The 19,944-nt window shown below is 42.9% G+C and overlaps 1 protein-coding gene and 1 long non-coding RNA gene across 3 annotated transcripts in view; one reads left to right on the forward strand and one right to left on the reverse strand.

Annotated features, from left to right (window-relative positions):
- Window positions 1-886: 886 nt before the first annotated feature.
- On the reverse strand, window positions 887-12,474 carry LOC132591826 (uncharacterized). The gene is made up of 3 exons (XR_009557240.1): window positions 12,264-12,474; window positions 3,766-3,815; window positions 887-938 (listed from the first exon to the last, which is right to left on the reverse strand). It is a non-coding gene; the product is annotated as an uncharacterized LOC132591826 (long non-coding RNA).
- Window positions 12,475-15,331: 2,857 nt separating this feature from the next.
- The window catches only part of MACROD2 (mono-ADP ribosylhydrolase 2), an 898,190-nt gene continuing 893,577 nt past the window's right edge, over window positions 15,332-19,944 (forward strand). Inside the window, exon 1 of one of the 2 annotated variants that reach the window (XM_035110056.2) lies at window positions 15,332-15,664. In XM_035110056.2, coding sequence (XP_034965947.2) covers window positions 15,619-15,664 — 46 coding nt within the window. In that variant the 5' untranslated portion in view covers window positions 15,332-15,618. The remainder of the gene's footprint in view (window positions 15,665-19,944) is intronic. The other variant, XM_035110055.2, reaches the window with a different exon arrangement.

Below are 19,944 nucleotides of genomic sequence, written 5' to 3' on the forward strand. Positions count from 1 at the left end.
TTTATACATATTAGATTCCCTCCCTGCTGTTAGCTCTTGGCTGGCCTTGAAAAAGATGCATGTATTCATTTAAGACTGGCACTGGGGGGAAAGTTGTGCTCTTGTGCCTTCAACAGTTGTGTGGCATACATTCAACATGTTAAACATTTCTAGTACAGTATATAAATACAAATATAGGAAAACCTTCCCCTGTTCAGATTCTGTCAGCCATTTTATTACATGTGTGTCTACTGATTTATTTTTGAGTCCTCCTCTCCACCTGAGAAAGAGAGCACAAATTTGCATGTGATGGAAAGCATGTGCAAATTTTATGCAAATCTGTGTTCTCTTTTTGCAAGTGGTTTAGAGGGCCCGAGCCACATACAGGGTACTGGGCACACAAAAATCCCTATTGGCACCCCTGATAGAACATTGTTTCATTATGCTATCATTTTGTCAATTCTGAATTGAGTGAGATTTTACAGCAGAGTAGTGAGAAAACTGGGTAGGGAGATTTTATTATTTTTTTCTATTGAAAACATTAAAAAAAATTTTTACAGTGGTACCTTGGTCTATGAACAGCCCTGTTAACGAACTATTCGGTGAACGAACTCCGCAAAACCGGAAGTAGGTGTTCCGGTTAACGAACTTTGGCTCGGAAGCTGAACGGAAGCCGAACGGTGGAAGGGCACCGGCAGCAGGAGGCCTCAGTAGGGAAAGTGCGCATCGGTTTAAGAATGCTTTGGTTTAAGAATGGACTTCGGGAACAAATTAAGTTCGTAAACCAAGGTACCACAGAACTCATTCAGAAAGCTTTTACAGCTCAAATTTTGCCTAACACTCCGAGAGAATATACACAAAATTTGAGGGAGTAGGAGACAGTTAAGCTTTGAATTGAAATGATTACCTTGTGATAATAAATCTTGAACTGTTAATCTTTTACTCTTGTTCAGGGTCTCCTGCAAAACAATTGAATTTATATATGTAATCTATCTACAAAATTGAAAGAAATCGTCTGGTCAGGTCCTAGAATCTGCTTAGTTGCTCATACAGGGCTTGTCTACACTTCCGCTTGTCCCATGTCGAGAAAGCATGGGTAATTTCCTGCTTGTTCCATGCTTTATAGGCCTGGGTCCGAGCAGTTTCGCAGTAAGGATTTAAACAATTGTTTAAATGGATGTTGCAGAACTACGCTTTCTTTACAAATAACTAAGTAGAATTAAGTGGTTTTTAATTTTGCCCAGATGACATTGCACACATCCCACATTGCTGTGGAGCATGTTATATAATGTCACTTGAGGGATGATATGCAAAATGTGCTCATCTTGAGTGCCTCTTCTTTCACTTGAAACAAAATTCAATTGTTTTTTAATCATGCTTCGCTTCATTTCCGGCTCTAAAATGAGCTCTAGCTAGTCACACTCAAAATTGTATTTCAGTTATTTGATTTGATCAACCTGAGCATAATCATCAGAGGCAACTTTTATCCCCAGTCATGGTTTTTTATTTGCATGAAATGATTCATTTTGCAGCAGCTTCTTTTATTTTCCCTAGAAGGGATTTTGCATTGAGAATAAGAAACAACTATTCATCAGCTATATCATCTATCACTTAGGCTGTGTGTGTAAGTCAAAGTCAACTTTGCTGAAGGCAGTAGGCAGAAAGCACTCAGCAGAAAGAAGTTATTGTGACCGTTTGGAATGAAGCAAGAACTTAACAAGGAAACACAAAAATCTCGTAGCATGGAGAAACATAGCTAATACCGGCAATCTCTGAGCTCACCATAGCTGCCAAGTTATCCCTTTTTTACAGGGATTTTCCCTTATGCTGAATAGGCTTCCTCGTGAGAAAAGTGAAAACTTGGCAGCTATGGAGCTCACTTGTATGTTTAGCACAGCAACATAAAAACAGCAAAAACAAACAGGGGTGGGCATCATTCTTCCACATAATATAAATAATGATTGTTATTTTAGAAGGTTTATAAACCACTCACATTATAAAACATTAGAAAAGGTATAGAAAACCAAAAATACATCTAAAACTTACACCAGAAACAATACAGCAAAGATCACAGTACAACACCAGAAGATGACCAGTGGACAGCAATTAAATATTTAAGTCAGAAAAGGCTTGAGTAAATAAATGTCTGGAGCATGTTATCTGAAAGAGTAGATGCTTGGAACATGCCTTATCTCATATGGCATAAATTCCACATTAAAAGGGCCACAACACTGGTGGACACAAGGTGAATACTCAGAACTCTTGGAATTGCTAGGAGGTAGGGATGGGATCCTCAGGTCGGATTCCAAAGTGGACTCACTTGATCTAATCTGGTAAGATCATAAAGTGGATCAGATAATGAAGTCCACTTTAGAATCTCCAGTCCGTGGATTCTGGCTGCCTCCACCAGGTGGTCTGAGTACTGGAGGCATGCATGCTTCTGCTGCACATTTCCCTCTGAGAGCAACAGACCAGTAATTCCCATTGTTCCCAAGGAGGACTTGCTCTGTAACAGTTGTAGATCTTGGGGTCTCAAATTTCAGTGGCGCCCCTCTATCTCCTCACTCCATTGTGGTACACCATGAAGCATCCCTGAAGCTCCACACCCAGTGCGACTGAACTGGCCATGCTCCTCTAAATACACCTCTGTCTGTAATGTACAGTGGTCCCTCGCATCACGAATTTAATCCGTTCCGAATGCACATTCGTAGGTCGAAAAGTTTGTAAATTGAAAAAAGCGGTTTCCCATAGGAATGCATTGGAAACGGAAAAATTCATAAGTCGAGTAAACCGGATCTAAAATTCGTAAGTCGAGAAAGCCCCATCTAAACCGCAACGGTTTTCCTTTCGGATGTCAAAAAAACCGTAAGCGTGCGGCCATTTTTTTCATTCGTAACTCGAGTACTTCGTAAGTCGAGGGACCACTGTAATTTAAAGTTCATAGAGGCGAGGAACCCACACATTTTGAATTGCATTACAGAGCCTGTGGGATGCTGAAAGACTTACTTCTACATGGAGTTTCTTAAAAAGATTTAAAAAAAAAAACAATTATGAGGACTGAACAGCAGTTTAGAAAATTACTTTAGAAAATTACTTTCGCATTTCTGTGGATATTTTAAATGATCCTTTGGGGGGGATCCACAAAGCTTAGGATCCAGCAGATTCTAGCCACTGTGGGTTGTGCCACAAAACACCTCATTTTGTGGCTTTCTGCTTGCTACTGCAGGTGGGAGAATGGCCAGCCGTAGCTTTCTACTTGCTAAGGCAAAGCTGGGACCTCCACCATGGCAGAGACTCCCAACAGTATTCCTCTCTGCTAGTGGAGGCTGGTAGAGAGGCAACTATGTGTCATCCTAATTTGGCCACTCAACCGTCAAGGGGAAGGGGATTAGGATTACATTCCTAATCTGGATCCAACCGAATGCATTTTAACATTGTCTGAATGGATAGTTCGCCATGTGCACTGTACAAAACACATTTTCATATGATTCAATCTATTACTAGTTTGGGGCAATACCCTTGACTTCAACAATTGTCTTACTTAGCATGTGTTATTTCCAAGTACATATCTATTCTCTTTTCAATTATTTACTTTCTCTTTCCTTTTCTAGTGATTTACCCAATAGTAGAATGAATCTTCATGCTTTTTATACTGGTCTCATATAGAAAAGAGCCATGTGCTAAAATCTGTGATTTGTTGTTTATTTTAATATACTTTAAGAAGCACAATAAAAATGCAATTCATATAAAAACAAAGCAGTTTTTGAAAAGGCAGTAGTGATTTACCTCTTTTGAAATGTTAATTCCTCTCTTTTTCTCAAGAATTTCTTCTGATTCTGAAAACAATAAAGACATCAAATAGAGTACAACTTTTCACAAAAACGTGTTACAGAGAAACAAGAACATTTTACAGAAAAACAAAGGAAGCCGTCTTGATCCACACACACACACAAAAAAAACGGAAAACAAAACCCACAATGAGACAGGACTTTTACAAAGAAATTATTTTGTTACATTCTGGTCCTTCTTGAACCTCCTTTAGATTTAAAAAAGAGAGGAAAGAATAAAAAATAATAGAATGAGAACTAATAAAGGCCCAGGAGATTATCTGGTATTCGTTAACTCAAGGCTACTGAAGGATAAGATATTACAAAAAAGTACAGTAATCAATGTAAATTGACAGTAGACGAGTTTGTAACCTGCAAGAGTCATTAAGGGTTCAGTTTCAAGCTCAGGATCTCTTTCAAAAATGTAGAGCATCGTATGTGCCAAAATGAACATTAAAATTAATTGGAGCAGGGCAAGGAACTGTACGTTTTTCATGCTTCTTCCTGCAATCCTCTATGCTGCCTGAAAATCTGCTTTGGAGGGTTGTGGGACCCTCTGGCCCCTTCATGGATCAATGCCTTGTCGTGGGGAAGGGGCTTGAATAACTCAGAGAAGCTATGAGCTATGCCAAGCAGGGCCACCCAAGATGGACAGGTCATAGTGGAGAGTTTTGACTAAACGTGATCCACCTGGAGAAGGAACTGGCAAGCCACTCCAGTATCCCTGCCAAGAAAACTCCATGGACAAATACAACAGGCATATAAAAGTTATGACGCTGGAAGATGAGCCCCTCAGGTCGGAAGGCTTCCAACATGCTAACCTGGAATGTAAGAACCATGGATGAAGGTAAGTTGGATGTGGTCAAAAATGAGATGGCAAGACAGATCCTGAAGCTGAGGCTCCAATACTTTGGCCACCTCATGAGAAGAGAAGACTCTCTGGAAAAGACCCTGATGCTGGGAAAGATTGAGGGCACTAGGAGAAGGGGACGACAGAGGATGAGATGGTTGGGCAGTGTTCTCGAGGCTACGAACATGAGTCTGACCAGACTGCGGGAGGCGGTGGAGGACAGGAGTGCCTGGCGTGCTATGGTCCATGGGGTCACAAGGAGTCGGACACAACTAAACGACTAAACAACAACAACAACAACAACAACAACAGGGACCCTCTGGATCAACATGAAAGGTGGTATTGGGGGTTACAGGGAGAAGGGGAAATAGGGAGAAGGGGAGATACTTGGAAATTATTTCCCTTTCTCTTCCTCCATTGTGGAGCCTTCATTGGATCTCAATAATGTTCACAAACAAAAGGAGCCCTTCCATTTGCAGAACAGTAGGTCAGGATCTAACCCTTTAAAAAAGTTTAATTGGACTATCAAGATGGTTCCCCCCCCTTATTGCTAAACACATCGAAAACTACCAAATAGGATGGGGATGTACATTGCCTAAATAAGAAAGGAAATGCATCATATTATAGCATTGGTATGAGTTTGTGAGGGGCCAGATCCCTGTAAATTCCTGGGTCTAATAAAAGTTATAATTAATCAATGCTTGGAGGGTTAAACTGAAAGCTATACAGTACTTCAAATAGTTGGCTTTCCCTGTCCAGGAAACTGCCTGGCAGAGAAGCCATCAAGAGGTAATCAGTGGAATGACTTAGTCACTGACTTAAGAAAAGACACAAAGAGAGAAGACATCAGTAAAAGAGAGAGTGAGAGACTGACTATTCCACCAGAGTGCAAGTGGGGAAGTTCCAGATTTGCAGTGGACAGTTTTGCAAGCTGGAGTGGGAGGGCAGAGCTCAAGGTGTGCTGTCATTTCATGCTGCAGAGGGGGTCAGACACAATACTTAGGGTCTATGAATCCAAGCTTGCAGAAATGAAAGGAGCAGGACCCTCTTGGGTTGAGAATGCTCTGCGTTCTCTCAATATAGGCTTGGGTTGCAATAAGATAAAGCATGATATAAGAAATAAAGGGAGCACTAAAAAGCACTAAAAATCAATAGGAGTATTTAATGGATGGCTATACCACCTCCTGTCTTCAACCACAAATCCAGAGACACACCACAGTTTACCTGAATGAGACCTTGGTCCACTGGTGGCCCATGGACCACAATCTGGGAACCCCTGACATATTCAACTTTGCTGGGATAAATAACTTTTCTAGTTTACTGAATTCTCTTAGCTTCTATATTTGTTTCTAATTTCCCTGTGAAGTGCAGCTGTACTAGAAACAAAACTAAGCAGCAGAGACTTCTTTCATATACAGTATAATACAAAATGACATTCACATGAACAAACATACCAGCTACAAATTAATACTCTTTTTTGTCTGGAAGCTTATTTTTTATGTTATGTGGTGGACCTAAAATAATTTCTCTGACAAGTTTAATTAGAATAATAAAGCTCTAGGGACCATATAACCATTTCTCCAGATTCTTGCAGTTATCCAAGCAGACAAAATGAACTTGAAATAACCTAAGGGTAGCAAATATGCAAAGGTTTATGAATGAACAAGATTAGCATTAGTTAAAGTGAACCAGTTGGTTAACATTTATTTGTTAGAGTGAACCAGTGTCACACATTAGTAAACTTGAGGCAATATTTAGTCCAAGCAAAGTGTTGCACATTTATCCTAGCAGATCTCTTATTATAGAAGATAATAAAACTGTTTGGTAAGCAAGATGAACAAGCAAGTAAAAAACCTAAGAGCTCTTACTATGCTGATATTGACTCTCCTTTAACTGAAATGTTTAAAATGTGAAAAACAGAGGTCTAGTAATGTCAAAGGCTGGAAAAGAGAGGCTTTGCTAGTCTGATAATAAGCAGAATCTGCCAGTGTAGACTACCATGTCAGCCAATGACTACAAGGAAATATCGGTAATTGTTTCAGATACAGATTTTTTTTTAAAAAAATCCTCCAGTTCACAAGGCGCCAATGTGGTTACTAGACTCCTATCATTCTTGACAATTTTTCATGCTGGCTAGGTCTGCATTTAAAGTAGCATCATACCACTTTGAACTGTCATGTCTTCCCCCAAAAAATCCTAGGAACTGAAGTTTGTTAAGGGTGCTGAGATTTGTTAGGAGACCTCTATCCCCACCCACCCCGATACAATTCCTGGAGTGGTTTAACAATCCCTGTTCACAGGAAGCTCTAGGAATTGCAGCTCTAGTAGAGGAATAGGGGTCTCCTACATAGCTGCCAAGTTTTCCCTTTTCTCGCGAGGAAGCCTATTCAGCATAAGGGAAAATCCCTTAAAAAAAGGGATAACTTGGCAGCTATGGAGTCTCCTATCAACTCTATTAACAAACTACACTTTCCAGGATTCTTTGGGGGAAGATGTGACTGTTTAAAGTGGTATACTACTGCTTTAAACATATAGTGCACATGGGCTAAAATGGCAGACATGCCCCATCATTCATGGAAATTCCCACACCAGTCAGTTGCATAGAGGGAGCCAATTTATTCATGATGAGCATATTCCAGGTGCTGTTCCCTAGAAAGAAACAAATACAGTCGGACCTTGGAAGTCGAATGGAATCTGTTCCGGAAGTCCGTTCGACTTCCAAAATGTTTGAAAACCAAAGTGCAGCTTCTGATTGGCTGCAGGAAGCTCCTGCAGCCAATTGGAAGTTCGGCTTCCAAAAGAACGTTCGAAAACCAAAATAGTCACTTCTGGGTTTCAATCGTTCGGGAGCCAAAACGTTCAAGAACTATGCTGTTCGACTTCCAAGGTATGGCTGTATGTAGATTTTGGCTTCTTTCCATTTCTCACATTTCCAAGTTTTGTTTGCCACATTTCCACAAAAGGTTTCAATTGGGGTTTTTTGGGGTGGGGTGGGGTGGTGGTGGTGGATGAAAATTCACCAGCATTTTAGGGCAAATTTCTCTTAATACATTCAAATGCAATTTTACATCATACTGTATAGAGATATTTGCAAGGCAATTCCCCCCAATATAATATGCATTTGTGTGCACACTTTACTGTAGTATATGCATTTTTGTACATTCAACTTGGCTGGAGAACTGCATTGCAAATGGCTTTGTTTCAGTTCCCCTATTGTTTCAGTTAGTGTGGGTAGGTAAGTACACCTTTAAATGCAAACTGAACTGAATGTGTGTTTCCCATCCATGGTGTCAGCTCTACTTTCTAATCATTATGGAAACCTTTCCCTAGCATTTTAATACGTAGACTGAAAAGCTAGTAAGATTACATCAGGCTAAATTATTCTGACAGCATCAAATGGCCTGTGGGTTTTTTTTGGGGGGGGGCGACTGTAGTAGACATAGAGTTGAGGAAACAGATTCCACAGGGAAATGGAAGACTGTACAAAATGCAGTCACCAAACGTGAAGATGAAACACCCAATATATAAAACTAGATACAAGACCCATCAAATGCAGGCATCAGAATATACCGTAACAGTTCTCACTTTGCTTTGCTTTACTTTTTGGTTAATAAGGTATACTGTGGATGCTTCCGCACAGCTTATTTAAAAGCATTATATTTTAAGGGGGAGGAAATAGTTTTACATGGCCAGTGGATTTTCTGTACTGCACACCAATTTGATCATTAAATCATACAAATTAGACTGAAGAGGCAGAAAATATATACAATGTGACAATGAAGTAGCCCTTTCTTTTGAAGAAACTTTGTATTTTAATTGCAAAGATGAAAAACGCCACACTTGAACAGCACAAAAAAGCAGCTGTAAGTTCACTGGGACTTGCTCCCAGGTATGATTGCAGCCTTAATTAGGAGCACAAATGCAGACATTTATGCTAAAACATACAACTCTGGTCAAAGGTTGTGACTTTATCAAAGTTTCAGTTAACAATCACTTTAAAAATATGTTATGATAACCAATATTAGGATTTCCACACACTGTAACTGTAGTAATAGCTACACAATAGGCAGAAATCTAACAGATGCAGCTTTCCCTAGCAGAAAGCTGCACCTGCTGAATTTCTGCATGCTTGGCCACTGTTGAAAATCTCTGGGCCTCTGTCAGTCACAAAATGGCAACCTTCAAGAGGAGCATAAGAGATTTATTTTCAGTCAGCTTTATCTGAAAACATAGCATCCCTTGATTGTTAATGTCACAACTGACACTGAATATTTGTCAGCTCATTCCCCTGACTTAAGTATTTGTGCTCACCTCTGTAAGGTTTCCCCCCTAAATTATAAAAATAGAATATACGGTAGTTTCCCTTTTTAGCTATCTCACTGTTCACTTCTAAATGTCTGGGAACAGGAGAGTAATCCTCCTTGTTGGATTTGGAGAAACTATAGATTTGTTTGGCAACTCTAGCATTCTAAAGGTTTTTGAATGCTCTACAATTTACTTATAAATTGTGAGACTAGACGCATGCTACAGAGGATAGTTATTAACATCTGAACATAATTTTAATTATTCTTCAGAACTATGCATTTTAAGGTGTGAGACGGATCTACAGTCAGACAGAAGTCAAAAAGAAGGCTGACTTCCCTCTACCTTCCATCTCGCTACCTGTGTTTGTGTGTGTGCATGTGTTTGTGTGTGAGACAGACTGTTCATTATTTTTAATTCCTTTTCCTATATTTAGATAGGCAGCATTTTTTCTTGTGGGCTCGTAAATAATTGGCACTTATCTGCAACGCTGAGGTGTTGCACTAAGGCAGCGTATATTCTAATTGTTTATTATTTCTGTTGGGCAGCAGGAGCAACTTCCTCCTTAGCACTAAAAAGGTAAAGGTAAAGGTACCCCTGACTTGGCACTTAGCCTAATCCTGCATCAGTAGCGTGATACCTGTACAAATCTAATGAGCAAGGGATGAAAGGGTGAAAAGGAAAGAGGCTGTCCACTCCATTCTGGAAATTCCTCATTGCACGTACAAAAAGAACTAGTAAACATCAGGATAGCGGATTGCAAAACTGCTTCTGATAAAATTCAATTTCACTTCAAACATTGAATCAATATGTTTGAATGGCAGAATATAGCTGGAAGGAAGACAAAACTTTACATTTTAAAAAATTAATTTAGGATTACGTGCCACAGGAGTGCTCAGTAAAGTACAGCATTCCTTTCACCACCAGTCTACTTCTATATTACTACTGATTTTGAAAGTAAAATAAATAATTCAGGGAGAGGAGAGCCAATCGTTTCTTCTAACTGCAATATATTGAGATCTGCAGATGAGGGCCAACACTAAACCCTCTTTATCAGAGGTGGTAGGGCAAGGAGTAGGACCTTTAGCTTTTGAATTCTCTTCTCAGGTGGCTGCTCCTCTGGGAATTTAATTATGAAGCTAGTTTAACTATAAAATGTTATGTCACTCTCCAATCAGGGGCATATCTAGGGGCGGCTAGGTTGACCCCCACCAATGGCACAGGCTCAGGGGGCCACAAACATCATGCGTCTCCACTCCGGCTTGGAGTAGCTAGGAGCCCACAGGGGGCACCAGTACAGCTCCTTGCCAAGGGCACAAGGTAACGCCTTTGTCTCCAGTGAAAACACATGCCACTTAAACCTTTACTGCAGCAGTGTTGGCCATATTTCTGAGGGTTTGAATGGTCAGGGGTCCCTTTACCTTTACCTTTAAGGTACATCTTTAAATGGGGAATCATAATTTGCACAATTAGATTGGGATGAATTCAACTTTCAAACATGAGGCTGAAAGAATGACTTGCTGTAGTCATTAAATGGAAGCTCATGTGTGAACATCAGTTTGACTGTGCATGTAATAGGGCTTCAAGACAACAAGCCCTCCACTGAATGCAGGTCTGTAGTGCTTAAACTGCACAACTTGTTTGATCAGAGAGCACAAATCGGGTCCTCCCTTAAAGAGGGCACGTGTTGCAGTGAGACCTGGTAACCAAACCCTTGTGTTGTGGGTGGGTACGATTGGTCAGCCACAACACCCTATTGGTAGGTCCCTTGATGCTGGGTTCATTCTGACCAATGGGGACGCTAGCGAAAATGGATCAAGGGACTATACTGTATATGCCAATGCACATGACCCTGAGCTTTCTCTCTTGGTCAGTGCATCAGAATACCAGCATCGTGTCCACTGTGAGCCAAAAGAGAGACCATTCTACCTTCAATGATTACAGTGATCTGTTTTCGTTATTCCTTGACCTTTCCCATTTTCCCTTTTATTCTTTTAATTCTGTCACGGTTATTCCAGTCCTGCCCCCCTTCCCACCCTACGAAGGGCTTTGGCCCCTGGAGCTCGCCACTGCAGTGCCGGCTAAAAGGCTGTGTGCAGTGGCTCACTTTTTATAGCTGCGGTTGCGGCGTCAGGGCTTCGAGAGCAAGCCGGCTTTTTACAGTGGAGAGTCCCCTCTCATAGCGGTTGCTTCGAATCTGATTTCAGGGGTCAGTGGGCGATTTTCTGGTCTTGGGAATACCCCCCTCTCCCTAATTGGTTCCAACGAGACCGCCATTGTACCTCTTCTCCAGTGGACGCTGCTGGTCGTGTTTTGGCGGGAGCACCATCTTGATTTGGGACGGCTGCCATATTGTTTTGGCCATTTTAGCGGCAAAGTGCAATTGAATTTGCCTTGCAATCTTGCCAATTTGTCTACAATCGTAGCTGATCTGGGTTCAGATCATGAGGTCCTGGCCAGATTTAATACTGAAATGGAGTCCCTTGCTCAACACTGTGCAAGGCATATTGTTTCACAGCCTGGCCCTTCCATATCTTCTACTGTTTTATAGGCTGATGGCCCTTCGGATACTAGTGAAGGAAGTGACTAGCGAAACAGTCAGTGATGCTACTTCTAAACCTATTTCCACTATTACAGTATGAAAGCTGCATGTGTGATTATTACCGGTACAGGTGGTAATTCCATGGTTTTCCCCCAGCATGGTGTAGTGGTTAGAGTGTTGGATGAAGACCTGGGCGACCAGGGTTCAAATCCTCACTCCAGCCATGAAACTCATTTGGGTGACCATGGGCCAGTCACAGTCTCTCAGTCAACAGAGTTGTTGTGAGAATAAAACAGGGAGGGAGGGAGGGAGGGAGCAATGCACACAACATTTAGCTCTTTGGAGGAAAAGTGGGGTATCTATGCAACAAAACAAAACAAAATAAAATGTGGGCATGAATGGGAAGAAGCGTAACATCTGAATCGGTGCTCAATAAGAAATACCTCCATTCTTTTTCCTATAGGAGCCAACTCCTAGGGGCCCCTTCAGCCCCCCTAATAAAATATTTGAGGGGACCGCTCAAGTTAATAGGCATTGCCATTCAAATCATGTACATGTGCCGCATTATGTGATTATTTGGGGTAGGGCTTACCTGCCCCCCAATATTTTCGTCAAGTTGACACACCTTCTCCCTCCAGGTAAGATGCTTAGTGATCAGCAACTGCCTTTTTAAAAAAGTTCTTTGTAAAGAACGTGTTAATTAAGGTTTTTTTGTTTTTGTTTAAATAAAACAATAAAAACAAGGATAATGGCAGATACCTACTATGCACTGTGACCCAGAAGGGCATCAAAACCAGTGCTACAAGAGGAGCCTTCATGTCAAATTCTTCCTTTGCTTTTGGGATTCCCACAAAAGAGACAGGACCAGGGGCTAGGCTGGACAAGGCATCCTTGCCCCTGCTCTGCACAGGAGCTCCTCAGACTGTTTACAGGGAGCAGAAGAGGACAGCCTGCCACACTATACGCCCTCCCAAGTCAACTGACGCCCCCCAAGCCCCGCAAAGGCGCCTTCATCCAATCGGCAGGAGGCGCCTCCCTTGCCTGCCACCAGCATCGCCGCCGCCTCGCCGGCTCCGCCTCGTTCCCCAAGGTTCTGCCCTGACGCGGTTACCTAGCAACCGCCTTCTTTCCTGCCAGCCAATCACGTCCCCGCTGCTCCTGCTGACCCGGAAAAAGACGCGTGCAGCCTCTGGTGTTCCCGCGTGCTGCGTTGGGAAGGCGAAATTCAGATCGCTTTGAAACCAGCGGCGGGGAGGAGCAGGGCGGCTGTGCTTTGGTGTCGGCATCAGTCGCTGCTTGGGCAGCAACAGAAGCAGCAACAGGGTGTTGCTTCCCTCCGACCCCAATCCAGCCAGGGGCTGGGCAAGCGTTTTAAAGCTGCAAGTTTAATGCACACCAGCACTCTTGTTGCATGCAAATGGGGAGGAACGGGACCTAGAGTTGCTGGACTACAAGTTCCCCATATTCCCTAACCGTTGGCCCGGCCGGTTGTGGCTGATGGGTATTGTAGTCCCAGGAACATCTGGACCAAACCAAACCAGGAAGAGTGTGGAATGCAGAGAGCGGAAAATAAGGACTATTCTATATAAGCTCTGTTGAGAGATCATCTGCCTTTGGCTCTTCTTCCTTGTCACCTATCATCAGGCTACCTGAACTGTTTCCGTTCCAGCTGGCAGGGACAAAACTAGGATCCATTTCACTCGGGTCAAAGACCCAGTTTGGCACACGCACACACTCATGCATATTTGTATACACACACACACATACACATGGGCATAGGCAAGCATAGCTGCCAAGTTTTCCCTTTTCTCGCGAGGAAGCCTATTCAGCATAAGGGAAAATCCCTTTAAAAAAGGGATAACTTGGCAGCTATGTAGGCAAGGGAGGGGCAGCTGCCCCCCCATATCAGTAAAAATCAATAAAAAAGACATAGCTAATTGAGGGCCTAGCTACACCCATGCACATACACAAAGGCTGGGAGCCTCAATGGCACCCCTCTAGAGGCTTCACCTGGGGCACAAAAACTGGCTCCCCCCACCCCCCACTCCGTAGCTACAGCTCTGCAGCTGGTCTTTATAAAAATTGTAACTAATTTAAAGTGCTCCTTGAGTTTGCTGCCCACTCCCTTTTCATTTTTGTGCCATGGTTTGCTAGAATGTAAACCTGAGGGTTGGGACTCTTAATTTGTTGTTGTTGTTGTTGTTGTTGTTGTTGTTCTGTAAGGTACTCTGGTATGTTTTGGGCTAAAGAGCTGATTATAAATGCTTTAAATAAATAAGTAGTTCTGGTGGTGTCTGCTCTATGATTCCACAGAATTTTAGTGTATGGGCTTACCAAAGACTGGGGGAGTATGGCCATGTTCAGAGAACCTTTTAATACACTTTAAATCTGCCCAGCTCCTGTTGAGTGAGGGTCTAAACATGAAAAAGAATGAAGTTGTAGAATGAGGAGTGAGTAAAACAGACCACTGCAGACTGTAGGAGGGCAGAATGCATGGTGTTATAAGATTGGGCAGAATGTTTCCCAAACTGGCTGGCCAGATGTGGCCAGGCACATCCTTTTATTTATTATTTATTTATTGAATGAAACTTATACACCACTTGAGTGTAGAAAAACCTCAAAATGGTTTACAAAAGACAAAACAGTAAATCAAGAAAAAACCACAACCATGTTTTATAATATACTTTTAAACGTACAAAAGTTAAATACTAAAATACCGAAACATTAAAATTTAGCAGGCATACAAGAGAGTACAGTGAAGGCACCTACTCAATAGGTAGCGTGCTCTGCCACACTAAATGAGTGAGTTCTTACTGAACAGTATTATGTGGCACCTCTAGTAAATTCTGTTGTTGGGTTGCCATGGGAACTAAATGGTTAGACAATTGTTACTTCAGAATCACTTTGGGAATGTTATGAATATAAAAATCAGAAAAGGTAGCAGAAGCCCCCAAGCTAAGGATGAGGTAATGCAGATGTCTCTGTGTAACGAGAATCACACACACATGAAAAAGCACAGAGAACTGACTTTTGTTAAGCATCTTAAAAGTTTTGGATGGCCCCTTGAGATAAGAGCAGTGGACTTTGGTTAGCCGTGTTATTAAGTATGTCCACATCTATGCTCACTCTATATGTGTAAATAAGTGCAAATATTACAAAATGTCAATAAACTCCTGCGACCTTTTAACGGTGACCTACTTCCAAAGGGAACCAAACTTGGGCAACTTTAACAGACCTCAAATTTCTCAGTGCTTGGCTACTTGCTCTGCTTGCAAGTAAAACCCCTACTTAAGTTCATTGAGTCTTACTGGTACTGGTAAGGTACTGAGCTGCAGCCCAGCAGTGAGCGGATCTAAGGATATGTGCCCAGAAGATATTCTGCAGCTCCAAAACCCAAGCCTTAAACCCCTTTTCTTCTTCTGGACACCGGGATGTGCCTTAGAGCAAGCTCCACTTCAGGTGCACCCTTGTCAATTCTCTCCCACAGGCAGCACAGAGAATCCTACTCTTCCTGGGGCCGGCCCACCTATGAGGCAAGGTTTGGACAACCGCCTCGGGCGGCAGGTTGCACAGAGGTGGCATACTCGAATGGAGGTCTAGCTCCTCCTGTTTTGTTTTGTTCCCTCTTGCCCTCCCCCTCCCCTGCCTGCCAGGGTGCCCCGCCTGCCTGCCTGCCGCCCCTCCTCCTGCTCCCTCCATTATGCCTCCCTGCCCCTTTAAACAATCGTTGCGGCGGCGCAGGTGGGCGGGGCGGGGCGCGTCGCTTGAGCGACATCTGCCGGGGCCAACGGGCGGCGGAGGCGGGCGCTGCGGGGGTGTCTGTCGGGTTAGAGCGAGGCGTGACCCATTCGGCGAGCGCTGTGAGGGGAGTGTATGTGTGACAGAGAGATAAGAGGAGGGAGGAGGCGAGCGGAGGAGGAGGTGGAGGTGCCGAGCAGCAGCAGCAGCAGGAGGAGGAGGAGGAGGAGGGCGACGAGCATCGCCACCGAAGACGCCGCCGCCGCCGCGGAACAAGCTGTGCCCTCTCGCTCGAGCCCCGCAGCCGGGTCGGCGCGCTTCCCCCATCGCCCGTGAGCCTGGGGAACCTGCAGCTCAAAGCTTCCGCCAGCCACAGCACCATGTATCCCGGGAACAAGCGGAAAAAGGTCTGGAGGGAAGAGAAAGGTACTGACACCCCCCCTTCCTTCCTCCATCCGCCCATTAAAGCGCGCCCCTCTTCGCTCTCCTCAGGCAAACGGGTAAAGGGGGAGGGGGGTTCGCTTCCCTCTCCCTCCAGGATGCGCGCGATCCAGAGCAAAAGATGCTTGCCCCTTTTTCTGCGCCGCCTCTTTCCTGGACAAGGTCTCCTTCCTGTTACCTCAGGCTTACCTTGGCGAGGCAGCGGGGCTCCTCCTCCTCTCACTCATTCCCTCACCCTCGCCTTTGAATGTTGTGGGTTTTTCTTCTTCTTCTCTCTCTCCCCCCTCCGCCCCCCCGCCACCCTTAGTTCACTTTTCCTCTCTTATTGGGTCACGCGTTTCTTTTCCAGGGACAGCAGAGGAGGAGAGGGCATGAAAGAGGCACTGGCTTTCCGTTGGGAACGTTGGAGGGGGTGGGGGTGGGAGAGAGAGAGCCAGAGCAGGTGACGATGAGAAGGGTTGCCTTGGGATTTATCTTGTCCCTTCCAAGTGCTACGACCTTGTCAGGGGCTCTGTGTTAGTTGGGCAGCATCCTGTCCCTGGCCTGGTTTTTTGTTTTGCTGGGGGGGGGGAATCATAATAGCTAAGCTTCCCCCCCCTCTCTCTCTTATCCTCTTGACTTTGTTCTCTGTTCTGGAGTTGCAATATTTTTTTTTTGGACTTTGCCCTTCCTTTCCAAAGGTAGAGCAGCAACAGCAAAACTATTGATTGCAAACAGCACCCATTTTTAAAAATCCCAATAATTTTTTTTAAGGAGGGGGGGCGGGGTGGGAGGCAGATGATACCTCTGTCCTCTTCCTCGGGCTGCCTGTGTTACTTTATTTCACTGGGTGGTTCTGTTTATAGCTTGTCATGATCCTGTGTTTGGGTCGCTCCTCTCCTCTGTTCTTGCTTTCTGCTGGGTTGCCTGTGTCTCACTCCGATGTCTACAACACGGAGCCAAAAAAACCAAAACATGGTAAAAATTGTTTGCTGCTTTCTCTGTCATTCACATGTCACTGCACAGAAATGCAAGGCACGGTGGCATGGATTGTCATCGGTGCAAGGCTCCTAACCTTTGGGACATGAATTTTGCACCAACCCTCTCATATTTGTGTCAGGAAAAGAAAGTGTACAGTGCCTCTTTTGCTGCCTCCTTACAACTTTAGTTTCTGTACTCTGCAAAGTTAATGATAACTGCTCCTGTTTCCAAAGTGTTTTGATCTCTCCCTATTCAGTGTTAAAAACCATTGTCAGGAAACTGCAGATTCAGTGACAGCACAGCTAAAACTGGCTCTTCTAGCGCAGGAAATACTTCGAAATACTGTATACAGTAAAAGTTTCATTTCGAATAACTTGTCAGTTGTTGAAACTCACAGAATGAAAGTTTGTAAACTAATCTCTATTGGACCAAAACCACTTCTGTAAACAAATAACAAAGTATCTTTGAACTTTTACTCTGACCAATGGAAGCTTACACAAAATGTGCTCTCTTTTCTCTGATGGGCTGATTGCAGTACCCCAGTCTTTAAAAACAGTGGTTATTAAAGAGGGGGCCTGTAATTTAGAAGCCACAGAGATTGGCACAATTGTTTTGTCCTTGTTTTTATTTAGCATTTTTATGCTGTGAACCGCCCTGAGATCTTTGGATGAAGGGTGGTATACAAATGTAATAAATAAGTAAAATAAATAAAAAAAACAGGGGAAGGCTTATGTTGACCTGTGCATTTATACTGACTAAAAGGTAAACTATTCAAAAGGAGAGAAAATGATAGCTAGTATGTGTAAGGGCTATTCTCTAATGGTGTGTGTTTTAACTAACAGACTTACCGGTATAAAAGTTCTCTCATCAGCAAATACAGCTGTTCAGTGGAAAATGTCACTACATTTTTGTGATCATTGTTTATGAATGGCTTAAACAATATATATAAAGCTTAAAATAATATTTAAACTCATTGTGTTAATGCTACTTAAATCAAAGTTGTACCTGTTGGACAGAGCTGTGCATGTTAAAATTATTCCTAGATTTAACAATGGAAACTTCATTTCGCATTTACAGTACCCAGTCCAGTCCTGAGCTGTGAATTTCCTGCAGATATGTTATTAAATATGATTTAGTAGGAGTACTAGTAGATGCGACTTTTCTCATAGTCAGATGAAAGAAAAGATCAGCACCTGCAAATCAGAAGTCAATTGCTATTATAAAAATAGGTGTTGCCAAGCTTTTTAGGCCCAAGGCCACATTTGAGTTTTAAACTGGGTGTTGTGGGCATAATCCCCTCTGATCGCTACTCCCCCTCCTATCCCAGCCTTCGCCAGGCAGATAGAGAAAGTGTTCATGCACAAATTTCACTTTTCCAAGAGATCTGGGTGGAAGTTGCATTAATAGAATTGATCTGAGCCCTGAAAAGCACATGGAACTGGAAGAGGAAGTAGGAAAGCACAGCACACCTCCAACTTCCTCCCCCAGGTCTATATACTTTTCAATAGTGAAATAGTGAAAGGAATTATCCTCACCACTGAGGGCGCAGTAATTGTGTCTCAAGCATCTTGGGCATCAGGGAAGACTAGGTGCCCTGTAATAGTTAGACAGAACAACTGTAGAATATTTGTCCTGCTTCTCATCACTGTTGGGTGGACTCCACAGTATTGAGAGATCCTGTTCTTCTGTTGATTCACTTGCTAGATCTGCTAAAGCTACATCAGACTAGATTCACTCTACTAAAGTTGTGAGCCTCCAGCTTCATGGTGGATTGCTATATAGTGGTACCTTGGGTTAAGAGCTTAATTCGTTCTAGAGGTCCATTCTTAACCTGAAACTGTTCTTAACCTGAGGTACCACTTTAGCTAATGGAGCCTCCCGCTGCTGCTGTGCCACCGGAGCACGATTTCTGTTCTCATTCTGAAGCAAAGTTCTTAAACCAAGGTACTATTTCTGGGTTAGAGGGGTCTGTAACCTGAAGCGTCTGTAACCCGAGGTGCCACTGTATTTCTTCCTAATTAATTGATTTTAGGTTTGCTTTTGCACATCACATTCTCAAGAGCAGGTGCGTGAAATCTCATTGTGTTCAAGAGGATTTTGTTAATTTTTCAACATGAACTGCCTAACACTAAAGGATTTTTTTTAATCGTGGAAATTTTTGTGCTTAAATGCTATTGGTTGAAACATTTATACCTAAAAGTTATAACTTAAGGTCCTTAACATTTTTATTTTAAGGTTGATGTTTTAGCTAATGCAAATAAAAACTTCAAGAAGGGTGGACCCCTTTTTTCAGTCTACATCAGTTATATTTTCCTTACAGATTGACTATAGTGTGGTGTGGGTTTATTCTGTAGTTTGAAGCAATGCTAAACTTTAGTAGAGCAAGCAGCTTTGACCTGCTTCCGAAATTATAATACATGAGGAAATAGGAGTGTATTTATAACAATACTAGATGCTGTTGTCAGGGACCCAGGTGGCGCTGTGGGTTAAACCACTGAGCCTAGGGCTTGCTGATCAGAAGGTCGGCGGTTCGAATCCCTGTGACGGGGTGAGCTCCTGTTGCTTGGTCCCAGCTCCTGCCAACCTAGCAGTCCGAAAGCACGTCAAAGTGCAAGTAGATAAATAGGAACCGCTACAGCGGGAAGGTAAACGGCGTTTCCATGTGCTGCTCTGGTTTGCCAGAAGCGGCTTTGTCATGCTGGCCACATGACCTGGAAGCTATACGCCGGCTCCCTCGGCCAATAATGCGAGATGAGCGCGCAACCCCAGAGTCGGTCATGACTGGACCTAATGGTCAGGGGTCCCTTTACCTTTAACTTTAGATGCTGTTGATGTTTATGAGGTAGATTAGCTCTTGCCTTGAGTAAATATCTTGTGTTTTATGTGAACTGAATGCCTTTAATTTGATGGTGTGGGTTTGTTAGTACATATGTGTTGCCTGTCAAACTAATATTTCAATAGCATTTTTAATTAAGTGACAAGTGCTAATAGAAGTCCTTGATCACTTCAGTTTTAAATAATAAGCAGCCATGAAAACCAAAGCAAGTTCTTAAGCACTGCTTCAAGTTGCAAAAGAAATAGCACATATTTGTGTGTCTGTTTTTATTTATGGTAGGTTGTATTCAACTAATTCATACTTGAAACAAACCAATTGAAATAAATAGACATGACTAACAAGTTTGTTGATTTCAGTGAATAAGTATGGCTTTGTTGGATACAGCCCAGAAACACTAGAAAGGAAGCCTGAAATGAAACTCAGCCATAGCATATCAAGAGCTCATTGGAAGCTTGGTTGTTGAGAAATA

Source organism: Zootoca vivipara, chromosome 3 (assembly GCF_963506605.1).
Source record: "Zootoca vivipara chromosome 3, rZooViv1.1, whole genome shotgun sequence".
Classification (NCBI taxonomy): domain Eukaryota; kingdom Metazoa; phylum Chordata; class Lepidosauria; order Squamata; family Lacertidae; genus Zootoca; species Zootoca vivipara.